This window comes from Carcharhinus amblyrhynchos, chromosome 3 (genome assembly GCF_965287045.1).
Source record: "Carcharhinus amblyrhynchos chromosome 3, sCarAmb.v2.hapA, whole genome shotgun sequence".
Taxonomy (NCBI): domain Eukaryota; kingdom Metazoa; phylum Chordata; class Chondrichthyes; order Carcharhiniformes; family Carcharhinidae; genus Carcharhinus; species Carcharhinus amblyrhynchos.
The window spans coordinates 18522390-18537792 of NC_137326.1; the positions used below are offsets into that span (position 1 = coordinate 18522390).

At 40.0% G+C, this 15403-nt stretch overlaps 1 protein-coding gene across 4 annotated transcripts in view; it reads left to right on the forward strand.

Annotated features, from left to right (window-relative positions):
* Positions 1–15403, forward strand: part of nol8 (nucleolar protein 8) — a 49862-nt gene that overhangs the window by 15944 nt on the left and 18515 nt on the right. For all 4 annotated transcript variants that reach the window (XM_080181792.1, XM_080181791.1, XM_080181794.1 and 1 more), the window contains exons 7-10: positions 1378–3285; positions 7793–7957; positions 10855–10986; positions 13738–13822. In XM_080181792.1, the coding sequence (XP_080037918.1) occupies positions 1378–3285; positions 7793–7957; positions 10855–10986; positions 13738–13822 (2290 nt within the window). The remainder of the gene's footprint in view (positions 1–1377; positions 3286–7792; positions 7958–10854; positions 10987–13737; positions 13823–15403) is intronic.

Sequence of the window (15403 nt, forward strand, 5' to 3'; positions counted from 1 at the left end):
GCAGTCACTCCTGTGTGTGCTCAGAGAGACACATGCATGTAGATTGGTGAGGACAAGACTTAATAAGTTTCCCCTTCCTGTTAGTTTGCCCAGTTGGAAAATACATTCTTCAGGACTCTGCCAGCTTGATCAGCAGTGATGTTTCCAAGTAACTTAGGAAACTTCCTGTTTTAGGGAGAAAATACAAAGGCAGCCCCTTAAAGGGATCTTACATCAATGAAAATTAATTCGAAAGGAAACTTAGAATATTAAAACAAAATGGGTTGATTAAAACACACAGTCCCCGTGGTGCCACTGGGCACTGAAGACCTCAATCGATTTGGCAGACGCAACATGCTCCCTTGCCAAGGACACCCGTCTGCAAATATAGCAGAGGAAGAGGGAAGATAGCCAAGTCAGAAGACCTCCCCTTGATTGCCCGCTGGACCTATTAAAGCCAAGTTTAGCCTGGCCCAGGAGCAGGTTTACTTGGTCCTTCTTCTTGCTGCCCCTCTCAGCACTGGGTGCCCGAAGATCAACAACGTAGGACAGAAGTGTAATCAAAATCTAATAACAGTTTTTTATGGAAACTGAAAGGGGAGACGCAGCAAATAGCAATTAATATATATGTGTTCTACAAACTCCACAGGCTGCAGAAAGTGCCCAGATTATCGATAGCAAAGTCCACAAACATTAATTAGATCATCTGTTTTAGTGATAAATAAGGGTCAGAGAACTGAAACAGCCTCCCTACTCTGAAACAATCTCCCTGCTTTTGTTCAAAGTAATACCGTGCAACCTTTCATGCCAACTTGAGAAGACAGAACGTCAGTGTAATGTCTCTCTGAAAAGTGACATTTCTAATAGTACTGTACTGGAGTTTCAGCCTAGGTTGTGCTCAAGTCACTAGAACAGGACTTGAGCCCACAATCATCTGACTTAGACATGCGAGTGATACCCTTGAGTCACAGTTAGCATCATTGAGTGCAGTTCTAATTGACAGTAAGAAATAAATGTACATTTTAGCCCTCAAGGCATCATGTATGTTCTGCAGTGTGTTATAATCCTTTTGAAAATAAAAAGAACTGAAGAAATTGCGAAAGCAAAATGCTGCCGATGCTGGAATCTGTAACAAAGACAGAAAATGCTTGCAATACCTAGCAAGTCAGGCAAATTCTGTGGATAGAAACAGTTAAAGTTTCAAGGCTTTGACCCTTCATCAGAACTGGTGAAGAATCATTGACCTGAACTTTTAATTCTGTTCTTTTCACAAATGCTGCTTACCCTGCTGAATATTTCCAGCATTGTCTGTAGAAATTACAAGTCAGTATTTTGAGGTGTTTTATTATATTGGTTAAATTAGAAATACTCTGCTAAACTTTTCTTAACTAGTTTCACATAATAAAGTATGATCCTTCTAAATATTGTCATAACATCAAGAAGCTTGATCATCTATCAAATTTCGAAATCAAAACCCCAGTAACCGACTTGACATGGCATCTTGAAGAACGAGATGATGAGGAAATGAATAAGAAAAGACAAGGGGACTTCCCTGCTCCTACACAGCCTGTTAAGAAAAAGAAGTTATTTGCCAGCAATCTGGAGGATTCAAATGATTCTGAGAGCAATTTCCAATCAAGTAAAATGTCTTCAATCACAGTTGAACATAATGGCAAAAGAATATCTGATGAGAATAAATTGATTGGTGTGACAGGGAACAGGCATACCTTCTCTAAATCTGCTTGTTGTGCAAGCCCAATGAATCAAAACTTTGACATACAAGAAACTATTGCTTCAAACAAAAACAATACTAGGTCTAATGTTCAAGTGGCATATTGTGATTCTGAGTCTGACTCTAGTGAACTGCAATTAATTATTGGAAGAGAGAAAAGTAAAATTGAAGAGCTTAGTCAGACAGATGAAAAACCAAAAGACATGCCTTTGGAGGTGGTTGGTGAAGATTATGTTTTAAAATATCAAACTCATTGGGAATTAAATTACTCAAAGAAAGAAACGTTGAAAGACATTAGTATCAATTGCACATCAAATGACAGTGGTAGTGAATCTGATTCTGCTGATACTGATGAAATTATCTCTATGAGAACGATTCCTCACAAAAGTTTGCCAAAGGTAAAATCTAGTAAAAAACCAGATTCTGAGAATTCCAAGATTGGAGATGATTCTAAAAAAGAGGAGTCTGAATCTAACAGTAATAGCAGTGATGAAGATTCAGATGAGAGTTCTGAATCTAGTTTGGATTCTGATTATGAAAAAATGATAAGTAATTGTTACCGAATAGACCTGTCACTAACTGAACTTGAACAACTGGCAAATAGTTCTTCCATAGCTAAGGAAGAAGACAGCAAATCAGAAGAAGAAAGCGAATTGGACTTTTCTAAAAGTAACTTGTTACAGCTTCCTACAGTAAACCCATTGTCATCCATTTCAGGTGTAAATATTTCCCAGAGCATTCCTGTCTTGAAGAAAACGATACATAATAGTGTGGTATCAGCTATTCAGGATGAGCACAGCAATGACTGTGAAATGAGACCAAACAAGCAGCTGATTAGCCCACCTCCTTTCAAAGGCACACAGTGCCTCTTGAAGGAAAATGAAACAAATAGCAAAGGAGATAAAATAATTAGTGATGAATTCCTTTTGAAAATGAAGAGGAAGACGGATAAAGAACCATGCAGTGATTCTCCAATCACAACTGTTAACAAAAAGCAGAAAATGAATCAAATTAATAATGTGTTATCCTCTGATTCTGATTCTGATAATGATGTGAAAAGTAATTGCAGGCCACCACCATTTAAAGGAACAAAGTCTCTTCAATTCAACACATCCACCATGGACTCTCCAAGCCACAGGCTTCACCTTGATATATCGGAAAGTAAAGATGTACAGTTGAAATCTGGAAAGCATAAATTGTATGAATCCATATTACTGAATGGAGATTATGAAGTCTCTGATAAAGAGGTAAAAGCTGTAAAACAAAAAACGGTGCATATAAAGCCAACCAATTCTGCAAAAATTGAACCCTCAGCTTTATTTGTCACTGAAAGTGACCACGTGAAGAGAGAATGTAAAGCTGGAATTGATGGACTTGAAAAGTGCTTATTGATTAAAAATGAACCAAATATTTCCCATCGCATTGACAATGCTGCTTGTAGTTTGGCTGCAGAAGATCCCCGAAATTTGGATAAACATTTATTGGACAATCAGAAAAGACTGGTTGCATTACACGAAAGACAGAAAGAGACAGAAATGCAAAAGAAACTCATTCAAGGGGCCCTGACCAATTTGGTATGTTAGAATTCAATTGTTCTATAATTTTAAAAAAGATTTGTTTCATATAGTCTACTAATTATTATTATCTCGTTCAAATTGTTTGTTTCATCAATCAAGAATAACTTTTTATTGTGACTATATTCGCTTCTTTAAGACCATTACATCATTCAATTGATTTTCTACATACTATAAGAGGAGCTCACTTTTGAATATAATTTATAAAAATTGCACAAGTTGTAATTTATCCCATACATTTTACTGTATATTCATAACCATGCAAAACATCAATGATGTACCGTGCAATGCAAATCTCCAAACAGCAGTACAACATTTTCTTCAGAAATTGTTGACTCAGAGTAAAGAAATAGACTTGTATGATGTAAGTATTTAGTGTGAATTCTTCCCCTCTGATTCCCCATGTGCTTGTTACTTAATTTTAAACAGGCCATTTGAAAAGGCATCAAGCAGCTGGAAAGGAAACAAATGCGCAAATCAATGTGTTTATTGTTCTATTGCCATGCCTACATAAGTTCACAGCTGAAATATTCTAAAATGACAGAAGAGGAGTGTCATTAGGATAGTAAAAAGGAGAATGTTTCTTTGTAATTGACATTTATACTTTATGAAATTAAGTTTAAAAATGAACGTCATGATTTTAATTTGCTAATTAAAATGCTGCTTACTATTTCAGTGATCCAGTGGGTCTTTTATGGGGTAATCATTTCAAGTACAAGAGATAATTTAAAAGAGAACAGGATGAATGCGTTGTCTTCAATTGAAGTCATAGGGCGACCTTTTAAACACTTGAAAATTCTAAAGGAAGTGCCTTGCGACAATTGGCTGTCAAGTCTGAAAATTATATATTCAATACCATACATATTAGCTTAAAGGATTGTGAGCTGCGAGAGGTCCATTTAACTAATTTATATTTTGATTATTATTTCTAATTTTGTTTTGCTTCTCAATAAATTGGGGAAGTTTTATAAGAACATAAGAACATAAGAAATAGGAGCAGGAGTAGGCCATCTAGCCCTTCGAGCCTGCCCCGCCATTCAATAAGATCATGGCTGATCTGTCGTGGCTCAGTTCCACTTTCCCGCCCTCTCCCCATAACCCTTAATCCCCTCTCTTATCAAGAACCCATCAACCCGCTTCTTAAAAATATTTAGCGAGGCAGCCTCCACCACTTCAACGGGCAGAGAATTCCAGAGATTCACCACCCTTTGAGTGAAGAAGTTCCTCCTCAACTCCGTTCTAAACCGCCTCCCCTTTATCTTGAGTCTGTGCCCCCTAGTCCTACTGTCTTTTTTGAGCGGGAAGAGTCTCTCCACCTCTATCCTATCCATCCCATTCATCATCTTATACATCTCAATGAGATCTCCCCTCATTCTTCTAAACTCTAACGAGTACAAGCCTAGTTTATTCAGCCTCTCCTCATAGCTCAATCCCCTCAACTCCGGTATCAGCCTAGTAAACCTCCTCTGCACTCCCTCCAGGGCCAAAATATCCTTGCGCAGGTGCGGCGCCCAAAACTGCACACAGTACTCCAGCTGCGGCCTCACCAATGCCCTATACAGCTGCAGCAAGACCTCCCTACTTTTATATTCAATCCTCCTCGCTATGAAGGCCAGCATCCCATTCGCCTTCCTGACCACCTGCTGCACCTGCAAGCTGGGTTTTTGCGACTCATGCACAAGGACCCCGAGGTCCCTCTGCACCGTCGCCTGCTGCAGTTTTTCGCCTCGTAAGTAATAGTCCTTCCTACCATTATTCCTACCAAAGTGGACCACCTCACACTTGCCAACATTAAATTCCATTTGCCATTTCCTGGCCCATTCGCCCAGCCTATCTAGATCCTTCTGTAGACTCTCCACACCCTCCGCACAATTTGCCGTTCCCCCAATCTTGGTGTTATCAGCAAATTTCGACACCCTGCACTCGGTTCCCTCCTCTAGATCATCTATATAAATGGTAAATAGCTGAGGCCCCAGCACCGACCCCTGGGGCACTCCACTAGTCACCAACCGCCAATCCGAATAGCACCCATTGACCCCCACTCTCTGCCTCCTATTTGACAACCAATCCTCTATCCACGCTAACACCCTACCCCCAACTCCATGTCCCCTGACCTTCTGCAATAACCTCTTGTGAGGTACCTTGTCAAACGCCTTCTGAAAATCCAGAAAGACCACATCCACCGGCTCTCCTCTATCCACTGCCCTAGACACATCCTCATAGAACTCCAGTAAATTTGTCAGACACGACTTCCCTTTAATGAAACCGTGTTGCGTCTGCCCTATCAAGCAATTCCCTTCAAGATGCCTCGCAATTTCCTCCTTAATGACGGATTCTAACATTTTACCTACCACAGACGTTAAACTAACCGGCCTATAATTCCCCGCCTTTTGCCTGGCACCCTTCTTAAACAACGGCGTAACATTAGCCGTTTTCCAATCTTCCGGCACTTCCCCGGAATCCAGCGACGTCTGGAAAATAACCACCAAGGCATCCACTATCACCTCCGCCATTTCTTTCAGAACCCTTGGATGCATTCCATCCGGTCCTGGCGACTTGTCCACAATCAGCCCCTCCAGTCTGTCGAGCACCACCTCTCTAGTAACAGTAATGTCATTAAGACCCTCCAGTCCTACCACCTTTCCATCGCTAACACCCGGCAAATTATTCACGTCCTCCTCCGTGAAGACAGAAACAAAAAAGTTATTCAAGACCTTAGCCATATCCCCATCCCCTACCACTAGCTCCCCTTTCTCATCCTCTAAAGGACCAACGTTCACCCTAGCCAGCCTCTTCCTTTTTATATATTTATAAAAACTCTTGCTATCCTTTTTTATATTAAGTGCTAGCCCAGCTTCATAGCTTCTCCTACCCTCCTTTATCAACTTCTTTGTCAATCTTTGTTGACATTTAAACCTTTCCCAATCCTCTTCTCGCCCACTGCTCTTAGCTATCCGAGGTGTCCAATATAAACTTTGAAACTGGGGAGGAAATTGATGCAATTAATTGTAGAATGTCTTGAACAAAGCGATATTCACCAGAATTCTACCGCCCTGCCCTCTGTGGAATCAGAGCGGGCGAGGGGCAGACATTGGAAATGTCCATTGTCCTCGGGTGGGATTTTCCGGTCTTGTACAAACGAGGCCATTAAATCCCACCTATTACCTTGACCATGATTGCTTTTCCGAAAGACACCAACATTGGAAAATTTCTTATCTCCACTTTTCTTCTGCTATCTATTCTCCAGCAAAGTGAAATCTCTCCTGGCTGCGAAAGGGTCCATGGAAGTAATTTTCACAAAAGAAATTAAATGAAAAACCCCATTAACATTAACCTAAGCACTTGACAAGAAAAAAGCAACAAAATGTATACACAAGAATTGGGAATAATAGTCCAAATGCCTAAAAATTTACTTATCCATCATTTCTTTCCCCTTCCCTGATGAGGGATTGGTGAGCTTTTTGGGGGACATTGTGTTATTCTGTAAAGAAGTCTGTTTCTGTTGTGAGTGATGTAATTAAGTTAGAGAAAAGTTAATGAAGATAGCTTGTCTGGGAAAATTGAGAGATGAAAAGGAGTAGAGGTGCTAAATGCATGCATTTGAAATGAGCTATAGTCAAGATGTTTTACAAGTAAAGATTAGAAATTTGAAGTAGAAGAAAGAGAGAGACTTGCTTTTTTCAGCTGTTAAATTTCACGGGGAGTTTGACAGTTTGCAAAAGTTTTATAAGTAAGGGAAGGTATTATATTTTGTAAGTAAATAAGGGAAGATGTTACAACTGAAGGTGAAAGGCGAGAAGGATACTTATGCAAAGATGTTGAGCTGAAAGGGGAAAAGGTTACTTATGCAAAGATGTTGAGCTGAGAAAGATCTGTACGAATGGCATTGTGCTGGTGAAGGTGTGAAGTTTGAATCAACCATCCAGTCAAGCCAGAAAAGTCTTGGGTTTCAAAAAGCAGTCTTTGTTTTGAAGTTTCTTCGATTTCCACATCAGAGTGTACGTGAGTTTAATGTACCTGTAGTAAGATGACAGCCGTTTTGTCTTTAATATTGCTGGATTCTTTTAGTTAATCTATATGGGAGTGTTGCCAGGAAGGTGTTCACTTGTAGGTCTGATCAAGTCAGATATTTTGAAGACTCTTTTTAATTGTGTAACTGCAATCTTGTGTGCTTAAGTTTTATTTTCTTCTTGTTAAATTCTTTAAGTTTTAAAATCCCAAAAGTGGCACTGGGATTCTATGTGGCTGGGAACATTTGGTTTTCTTCTTCTTTTCAGGAAATAATAAGAGTCCGTAAGCCAAGTTTCCCTCTTACATTTAGTTTGCTCATCAGTTTACATTCTGCTAAGGCCATAATACCAGTACAAATTTAGAAATTTGCTAATTTTCTTTTTATTTTTTCTCTCCATCATGACCTCAGGTGTGATATAGTCTCACCATTTCCACCCGCTTTTAATCTCTAAACAAAGACATGTCTTCATTTTTTAATATATACATATCACTGTAGGACAGTCAGAAACCTGACAAAGGCAAGCACATTGTCTTTGATTTCGAAGAAGAGAGCGAAAATGAGGCACGGTTTGAAGATATTAGAGGGAGTTCTAAAACCAAAGATGTCAACCTTTCAGCAGAAGAAGGTGAAGAAAGCAAAGAAAAATGGCATGTTGCAAAAGTAAGCTTTTGTTCTCTGTTTATTTCTTATTTTTAGTCATTTGTGGGTTTGGCACGGTGGAAGTTATCAAAAATTGTAATTCTCAGCATTAAACTGCTCTGGTTCAAATACAACATGACTAGTTATTTCACAGCCATATATTCTGTCATAACAATGTATTTTGTTTCTCAAGCTCAAAATTATGGCTAGAGTAAGGCCTTTTCCATTTCTCACAGAAGCATTTTTGAGTCCTGAGACTGCTCATTGCATTGCATTGTGAAAAATTGTATGGTAAGAACCTGAATTCCCAAAGAATTGGTTTGAATCTTTTTACAGTTGTTCAACTAGAGTGCCTTAATTTAAGTTTTGATACGTTGTTTTGATTTTGCTTGTAGTTCTCTTCTTTAGCCTTCCCTATCGACAAGTCAGTTGACTACTTGCTGAGGTACAGCAACAAAGCTTAAAATTAATAAGTATTTTCAGCATACACAAACATCCCAATACCTTTCACAGAAGTGCAATCAGACAAAAATAGAGGTTGAGCAAAAAGTGCAGTATTAAGAGAAATGACCAAGAAGTTAAGGAGGGCTATGAGGGGACAGCTGAGACTGAAATTACGTGAGAACAATTTCACTGAGCTGTACAGGTGAGTAAACAGTGCCGTCACTCTAAAGTCAACCATGTCAAAAGCTGCAGAAAGATTGGGGAGGGATGAGTCACAGAAAAAATCATTCCTATCATGGTTTGCAATTATTTCTGTGTTGCAACAGGGATGAAAACTGCAGAGATTCAAACATGGAGTTGCAGGAAAGGTGAGCATCAATTTGTGAGGTGACAACACATTCACAAAATTTGGAAAGGAAAGAGAAGCTGGAGAGGGGGCCATAGTTCACAAGGACAGAAGAATTTTTTGGATGATAAGAACTCTGTTTAACCGGAGAGACAGTACCTGAAAAAAGAACTGGATCTGGTGATGGAAAGCTAAACCAATTTTCTGCCAGACATGATTGACTAGGCAACCTTAGACTTAAAGGAATAAAGATGAGTGGGGTAGGGGAAATTCTCCAAACTCGCCTCATCGTTAGTAGAACGCTCTGGTCCTGGAGAATCTGCAAACCTAAAAGTCTGTTCCATGCTCGGTGCCAAACAGATTGCAATTCTCCTGGCCCCTTTCTAATGGTGAGAACTGGTTCAATGAGTGTACATGATAATGAATTTTCACTTGTTATTCTGGTGTACTCAGGAGCATTCATTTATCCTTGATCGAGCTATGTGATTTTTATCCCATTTCTCTTTTTACAATCATGGTACATAAGAGTTTTAAGTTTACTTATTGTCACAAGTAGGCTTACATTAATGCTGCAATGAAGTTATTGTGAAAATCCCTAAGTCGCCACACTCTGGCACCTGTTCGGGTACACTGAGGGAAAATTTAGCATGGCCCATGCACCTAACCAGCAAGTCTTTCAGACTGTGGGAGGAAACTGGAGGACCCAGAGGAAACCCATGGACACATGGGTGTAGACTCTGCACAGACAGTGACCCAAGCCAGGAATCAAACCCGGGTCCTTCACGCTGTGAGGCAGCAGTGCTAACCACCATGCTGCCCCTGGACTTTTTGGGGAATTTTTTCATCACATCTTCTTTATTACAATTACGATTAAAATAAGTAGTGCCATTTCAGAAAGGTGGGCAAGTGGTTTAATATGAAAGTGGTGGGTAGGGCCGGACTAGTGGATGTAGCAGTTGAGAACCTTCCCCCAAGAACTTATAGGCTTGGGTATATTTTGTATTTCAGTTGTTTTGAGGTTATAAAATCTTTGCTTAACTCCTGTTATGGTACGGACAGACTATATATCCTGGGATGAGACATTGTTTTGTATCATCTGCACCTCCACTATGGAAGCTTGTCTGCACTACTATGCCAATTGCAGCTGCATCCTGTTCCCTTGGTATCTGCTGTTACTTGTATAGCATTTTTCTCAATAAAAATATAATTAAAAATAATGTAATTCATGTGAAGCAAGATGGTGAATGTTGACAGGCCATCTCACATCTGAGGCATCACAGCCAAACCAATCCAGCTGTGTGGTATCCATATTTGAATTTTCATCTGGGATGGCTGGACAGAAATCTAAAGCAAGAACTCTGACCCGTTGACCACTCGCTGACCCCGTTCTTGCTATCTCCCACAATAATGATTCTCAGCTAAAGTGTAGTCCAGAGTTCTAAACTGCACCGTCCCAGTTCTACTACGTTAATTGTTCAATAAACTAGCTAACCTATTTGAAGTTTGTTTAAATTTTCTTCCCTCGTGACTTCCTTGAGTTGGTAACACTTTTGCTAGGGTGCAGTTTCTTGGGTGCCAATCACACTTCTGTACCTTGCTTGAATAACAATTTTTCTTGTGTTACCAGTGAATATCAGTAGGCTACCCTACAAGACAGTACATGACCACAAACTCAGTTCTGTCTTTGCCCAACAGCCAACAACAATCATCACAGCTAGCCAGTTACTGATCACAAGTTTAAACTCTAGCTATTTCTTTGCAAAGGAACCAATTTTAATACTTATGGACAAGGAGAGGCTTTGCGATATAAACTCGGGCTTTTTCTCTGAGTGCAAGCAGATAGGCTTTTTTTTAAGAAAAAGTTGTGTTAATTGTAGTACTTCTCAAAGCCAAATGTGTGAACATTTTGTGTCCTTACTCTAGTCTGGTAAATTAAAAAGTACAGTACAGAGCTCCTAATCCAGCATTGCTAAAATCTGCTGAATTGAGACTTCTAAAGTTTGTCTCAGTCCTAACGTTATCAGATGTTTAAACTTTTCAAAAGATTTTATCCCTTCCACATAAATTCCCAGCAGGACAGTAGATTGCTTTATTGTAAACTTCAATTTTTCTTCTAAATTTACCGCAGGCTTTTCAAAGTAGAACCATTGGGAAATTATTTGACAGTGAGGAGAAGGAGGATAATGAAGGTGACAGTGATGAAGATCATGATGAAAGATTTAAAATTAAGCCTCAGTTTGAAGGAAAAGCCGGTCAGAAGGTAAGAAAGATGTTGAATGTAAGAATGCATTTATCTAAATGCTTCGGAAGCAGCTTTTTGTACATTGCAGTGTATGGAAGGATTAAAAATTTGAATGAGTAATTGTCATCAATTTATGCTAATATGATTGCTTCATGTATTAATTAGATCATCATAATTCTGGTGATTTCAGGATGTAATTCTGGAATGATAATCTGGCCCAAATTAACAGCATATATCCTTTGTTCCTAAATGGAATGAAAATTCTGCTTATTTTAATTTAAACTGCAAGTAATTACAACCATATTTTTGTATTAACTAAAGAAGTTGATTGTGAAACAATATTTCATTTTAAGTACGTATTTTTCTCTTGCTGGTCTGGCAATGCCTACATCATTCTAGGACAATAGAAGCAATGGTAAAATGAAGAGCATTTCCAGTAGTCCAATGTGAAATTCTTCAATCAGAATGTGGAAAGCATGTCTTTTTGCTTATGTCCTACGACAGTTCACACTATACTGACTGATTAAAGTCTACAGGAAATCTGTTCAGATCATGTAAGACATAGCATGAAGCAATTCATAAAAATATCTGGCAGGATATTTCAAAAGATTCAAGACAATCAGGCACAGTCAACGTGGTTTTGTGAAGGGGAAATCGTGTTTTACCAATTTGTTGGAGTTCTTTTAAGGGGTAAAGAATAGGTGTACTGTAATTAGATTTCCAGAAGGTATTTGTTGAAGTGCCACAACAAAGGCAGAAAATAAAATTTCATGGCATAGGGCATAACATTGGCAAGGTTAGAAGATTGGCTGACTAACAGAATATAAAAGGTAGCCATAAATAGTCTTTTTTCCGTTGGCAGGATGTAACTAGTGGTGTTGTGCAGGGATCAGTGCTGGGCTCTAAACTTTTTACAATTTATATAAATAACTCCGATGACGGGATCAAAGGCATGGTGGCTAAACTTGCTGATGATACAAAGATAGGTAGGAAAATAAATTATGAAGAGGAGATAAGGAGGCTATAAAGGGCATAAGTTAAGTGGAAAATATAGAATACAGTGGGCAAATATGAAATTATCCATTTTGGCAGGAAGAAATGAAAAAAAGCATAATGGTGAGAAATTTCAAGCTCTGAGGTTCAGACAGATCAGAGTGTCCTAATGCATGAATTTCAAAAGGCTAGTATGCAAGTACAGCAAGTAATTAGGAAAGCTAATAGAATGTTATTGTTTATTTCAAGGGGAGTTAAATATTCAAGCATAAAGATTATGTTTCCATTGCACTGATACTGTGCACAGTAGTCCAGATGTATCACCAGTGTGATACCACATCTGGACTACTGTGCACAGTATCATTGTCCCTATCTAAGGAAAGACATAAATGCATAAAAAGCAGTTCAGAGAAGGTTTACTAAACTAATACCAGGAATGGCTAGGCTATTTTATGAGAAAAGATTGGACAGGCTAGGCTTGTATCCACTGGAGAAGAAGCAACTTGGTTGAAGCACATAAGATTCTGAAGGGGTCTTGACAGGGTCGATGTGGAATGTTTCTCATAGAATCCGACAGTGCAGAAGAAGGCCATTTTGCCCATCGAGTCTGCACAGACAACAATTCCACCTGGCTCTATCCCCATAACCCCATGCATTTACCCTAGCTAATCCCCTGACGCTAAGGCAATTTAGCATGACCAGTCCACCTAACCTGCACATTTGTGGACTGTGGGAGGAAACTGGGGCACCCAGAGAGAACCCACGCAGACACAGGGAGAACGTACACACTCCACACAGAGAGTGTCCCAAGCCGGGAATTGAACCCAGGTCTCTGGTGCTGTGAGGCAGCAATGCTAACCACTGTGCCACTGTGCTGCCCTGTTCCCTCTTGGGGGAGAATCTAGAACTAAATGTCATTGTTTAAAAGTAAGAGGTCACCAGTTTATGACAAAGATGAAGAATTTTTTCTCTGAGTGTGATGAGTCTTTGAAATCCCTTTCCTCAAAAGGCATTGAAAGCAGAGATGTTGGATGGTTTCAACGCAGTGGTAGATTAATGCTTTTTAAACAAGAGGATGAAGAAACCACCGGACCTTAAGCAGGTTGGTGGGGAAGCGGTTTGTGACTTCAGAGGCAGACTTCTAATGGAGGTACCCACCCCTTTCCACCCAATATCTAGGTCTGATTGATTTTTGAACTTCCCTCATAAGAACATAAGAAATAGGAGCAGGAGTAGGCCATCTAGCCCTTCGAGCCTGCCCCGCCATTCAATAAGATCATGGCTGATCTGAAGTGGCTTAGTTCCGCTTTCACGCAAGGTTAATTCTCCCACCAACGTAAAAATTATGGCTGGGAAGGAAACAACATTAATTGGCCACTTAAGGACCTCAGTTGAGGCAAGGTCAGGTTTCCTGCCCCAGTGTGAAATTGCTGAGAAGTCTGAATGAGATGGAACCTGGAGGGAATCTTATTCCTTCAATTTCAGATCCCCTGCTTATCTAGAAACCCACTTGCAGAGGGGCATGAAATTCTGGCAACAAGTTTATGGCCAAAACACTGGTGAGGTTTTTGCCTGGAACACCTAAGGAGGCACAAACTGAAATGAGATGGAAGAGATCAAAATTATCCTGGACTGCTTGGTTAAATAGCAAAATGGAATTGAGAAGTGTGGTAAGTGGCTGCTTGCATGCCCTTTTGACTGATAGTCAAGGTGAGGAGCTTGAAGGTTACGAAGTTTAGTTTATTTTTTTAAATTATTTTATACTCTCTTTTGCAGCTATTAGCCTTACAATCACGATTTGGGACAGATGAAAGGTTTCGCATGGATGAACGGTTTCTAGAAAGTGAAGAAGATGATACAGGTAACCAAAATAAGTTCTATGAAATGCAAGTTTTCAGACCACTTTACCAATCATTGAGTTCAGTTAAGTTTATTCATCAAAGTGCCTTGCCAACAAATATAAGTGCAATACTATCTGAGAAGTTCAGTCCTTGGAAGCACAGAGTCGTGCTATCTCCTGTGGGAAAAATCTGAAGAGTAGCTAAAACAGTTTCTTACAGGAGAAAGGCTATCACAAGAGAGCGGGATCAGGATTGTCAGATTGGATCAGACATAATCTCACGGAATGACGGGGCAGACTCGATGGGCCGAATGATATATTCCCGCTGCTATATCTTATGCACTTGAGCATGGATATATGAGCGAGTTAGGATTGCGTTCTAAGACCCCTGTCTTAGACCTGTTCTACATCAACAGGGACGAAATTGAGAGAGCTTTCCAAGTTTTTAAGTGTCCAGATCACCAACAACCTATCCTGGTTCCCCCTGCCATGCTGACACTATAGTTAAGAAAGCCCACCAACACCTCCCTTAGAAGACTAAGGAAATTCAGCATGTCGGCCACGACTGTCACCAACTTTTACAAAAGCACCATAGACAGCATTCTTTCTGATTGTATCACAGCTTGGTATGACTCCTGCTCTGCCCAAGACTGCAAAGGGTTGTGTGAATGTAGCCCAGTCCCATCACGTTAACCCATCCATTGACTCCGTCTACACTTCCTGCTGCCTTGGCAAAGCAGCCAGCATAATTAAAGACCCCATGCACCCCGGACATTCTCTCATCCACCTTCTTCCTTCAGGAAAAATATACAAAAGTCTGACGTCACGCACCAACGGACTGAAGAACAGCTTCTTCCCTGCTGCCATCAGACTTTTGAATGGACCTACCTCACATTAAGTTGATCTTTCTCTATACCCTAGCTATGAGTGTAACACTACATTCTGCACCCTCTCCTTTCCTTCTCTATGATCGGTTTGCTTTGGTTGTATACTGCACAAGAAACAATACTTTTCACTATATGCTAATACATGTGACAATAAATCAAATTAAATCCTTTTCCTTCTCCCCTCTGTATTCTATGAACGGTATGCTTTGTCTGTATAGTGCGCAAGAAACAATACTTTTCACTGTATCTTGATGTGACAGTAATAAATTAAATCAAACAGATGGAGGAGGAAACAGGAAGGGGGAATTCTATCCCACATGGAATCTCGGGGGGCATGGGACACTCTGTGCAGAGCGAGTAAGCTCTCACTGATGTTGCTGAAGAAGGAGTTTGTTCACAAACTGTGGCGCGATCAGATTGGCTGTGCTAAATTGCCCCTTAGTGTCCAAAGATGTGCAGATTAGGTGGATTGGCCATGCTAAATTGTCCCTTGGTGTTGGGGGATTAACAGGGTAAATGTGTGGGTTTACGGGAGTAGGGCCTGGGTGGGACTGTGGTTGATGTGAACCCAATGGGCTGAATGGCTTTTTCTGCACTATAGGGTCTTATAAGGCTTTAGAATTTATAAGGAGGTGGTGTTAGACAGGATGTCTGCACTTAAAGTTGATAAGGCAGCAGGACTGGACAGGATACATCTTGGGATATGGAGGGAGTG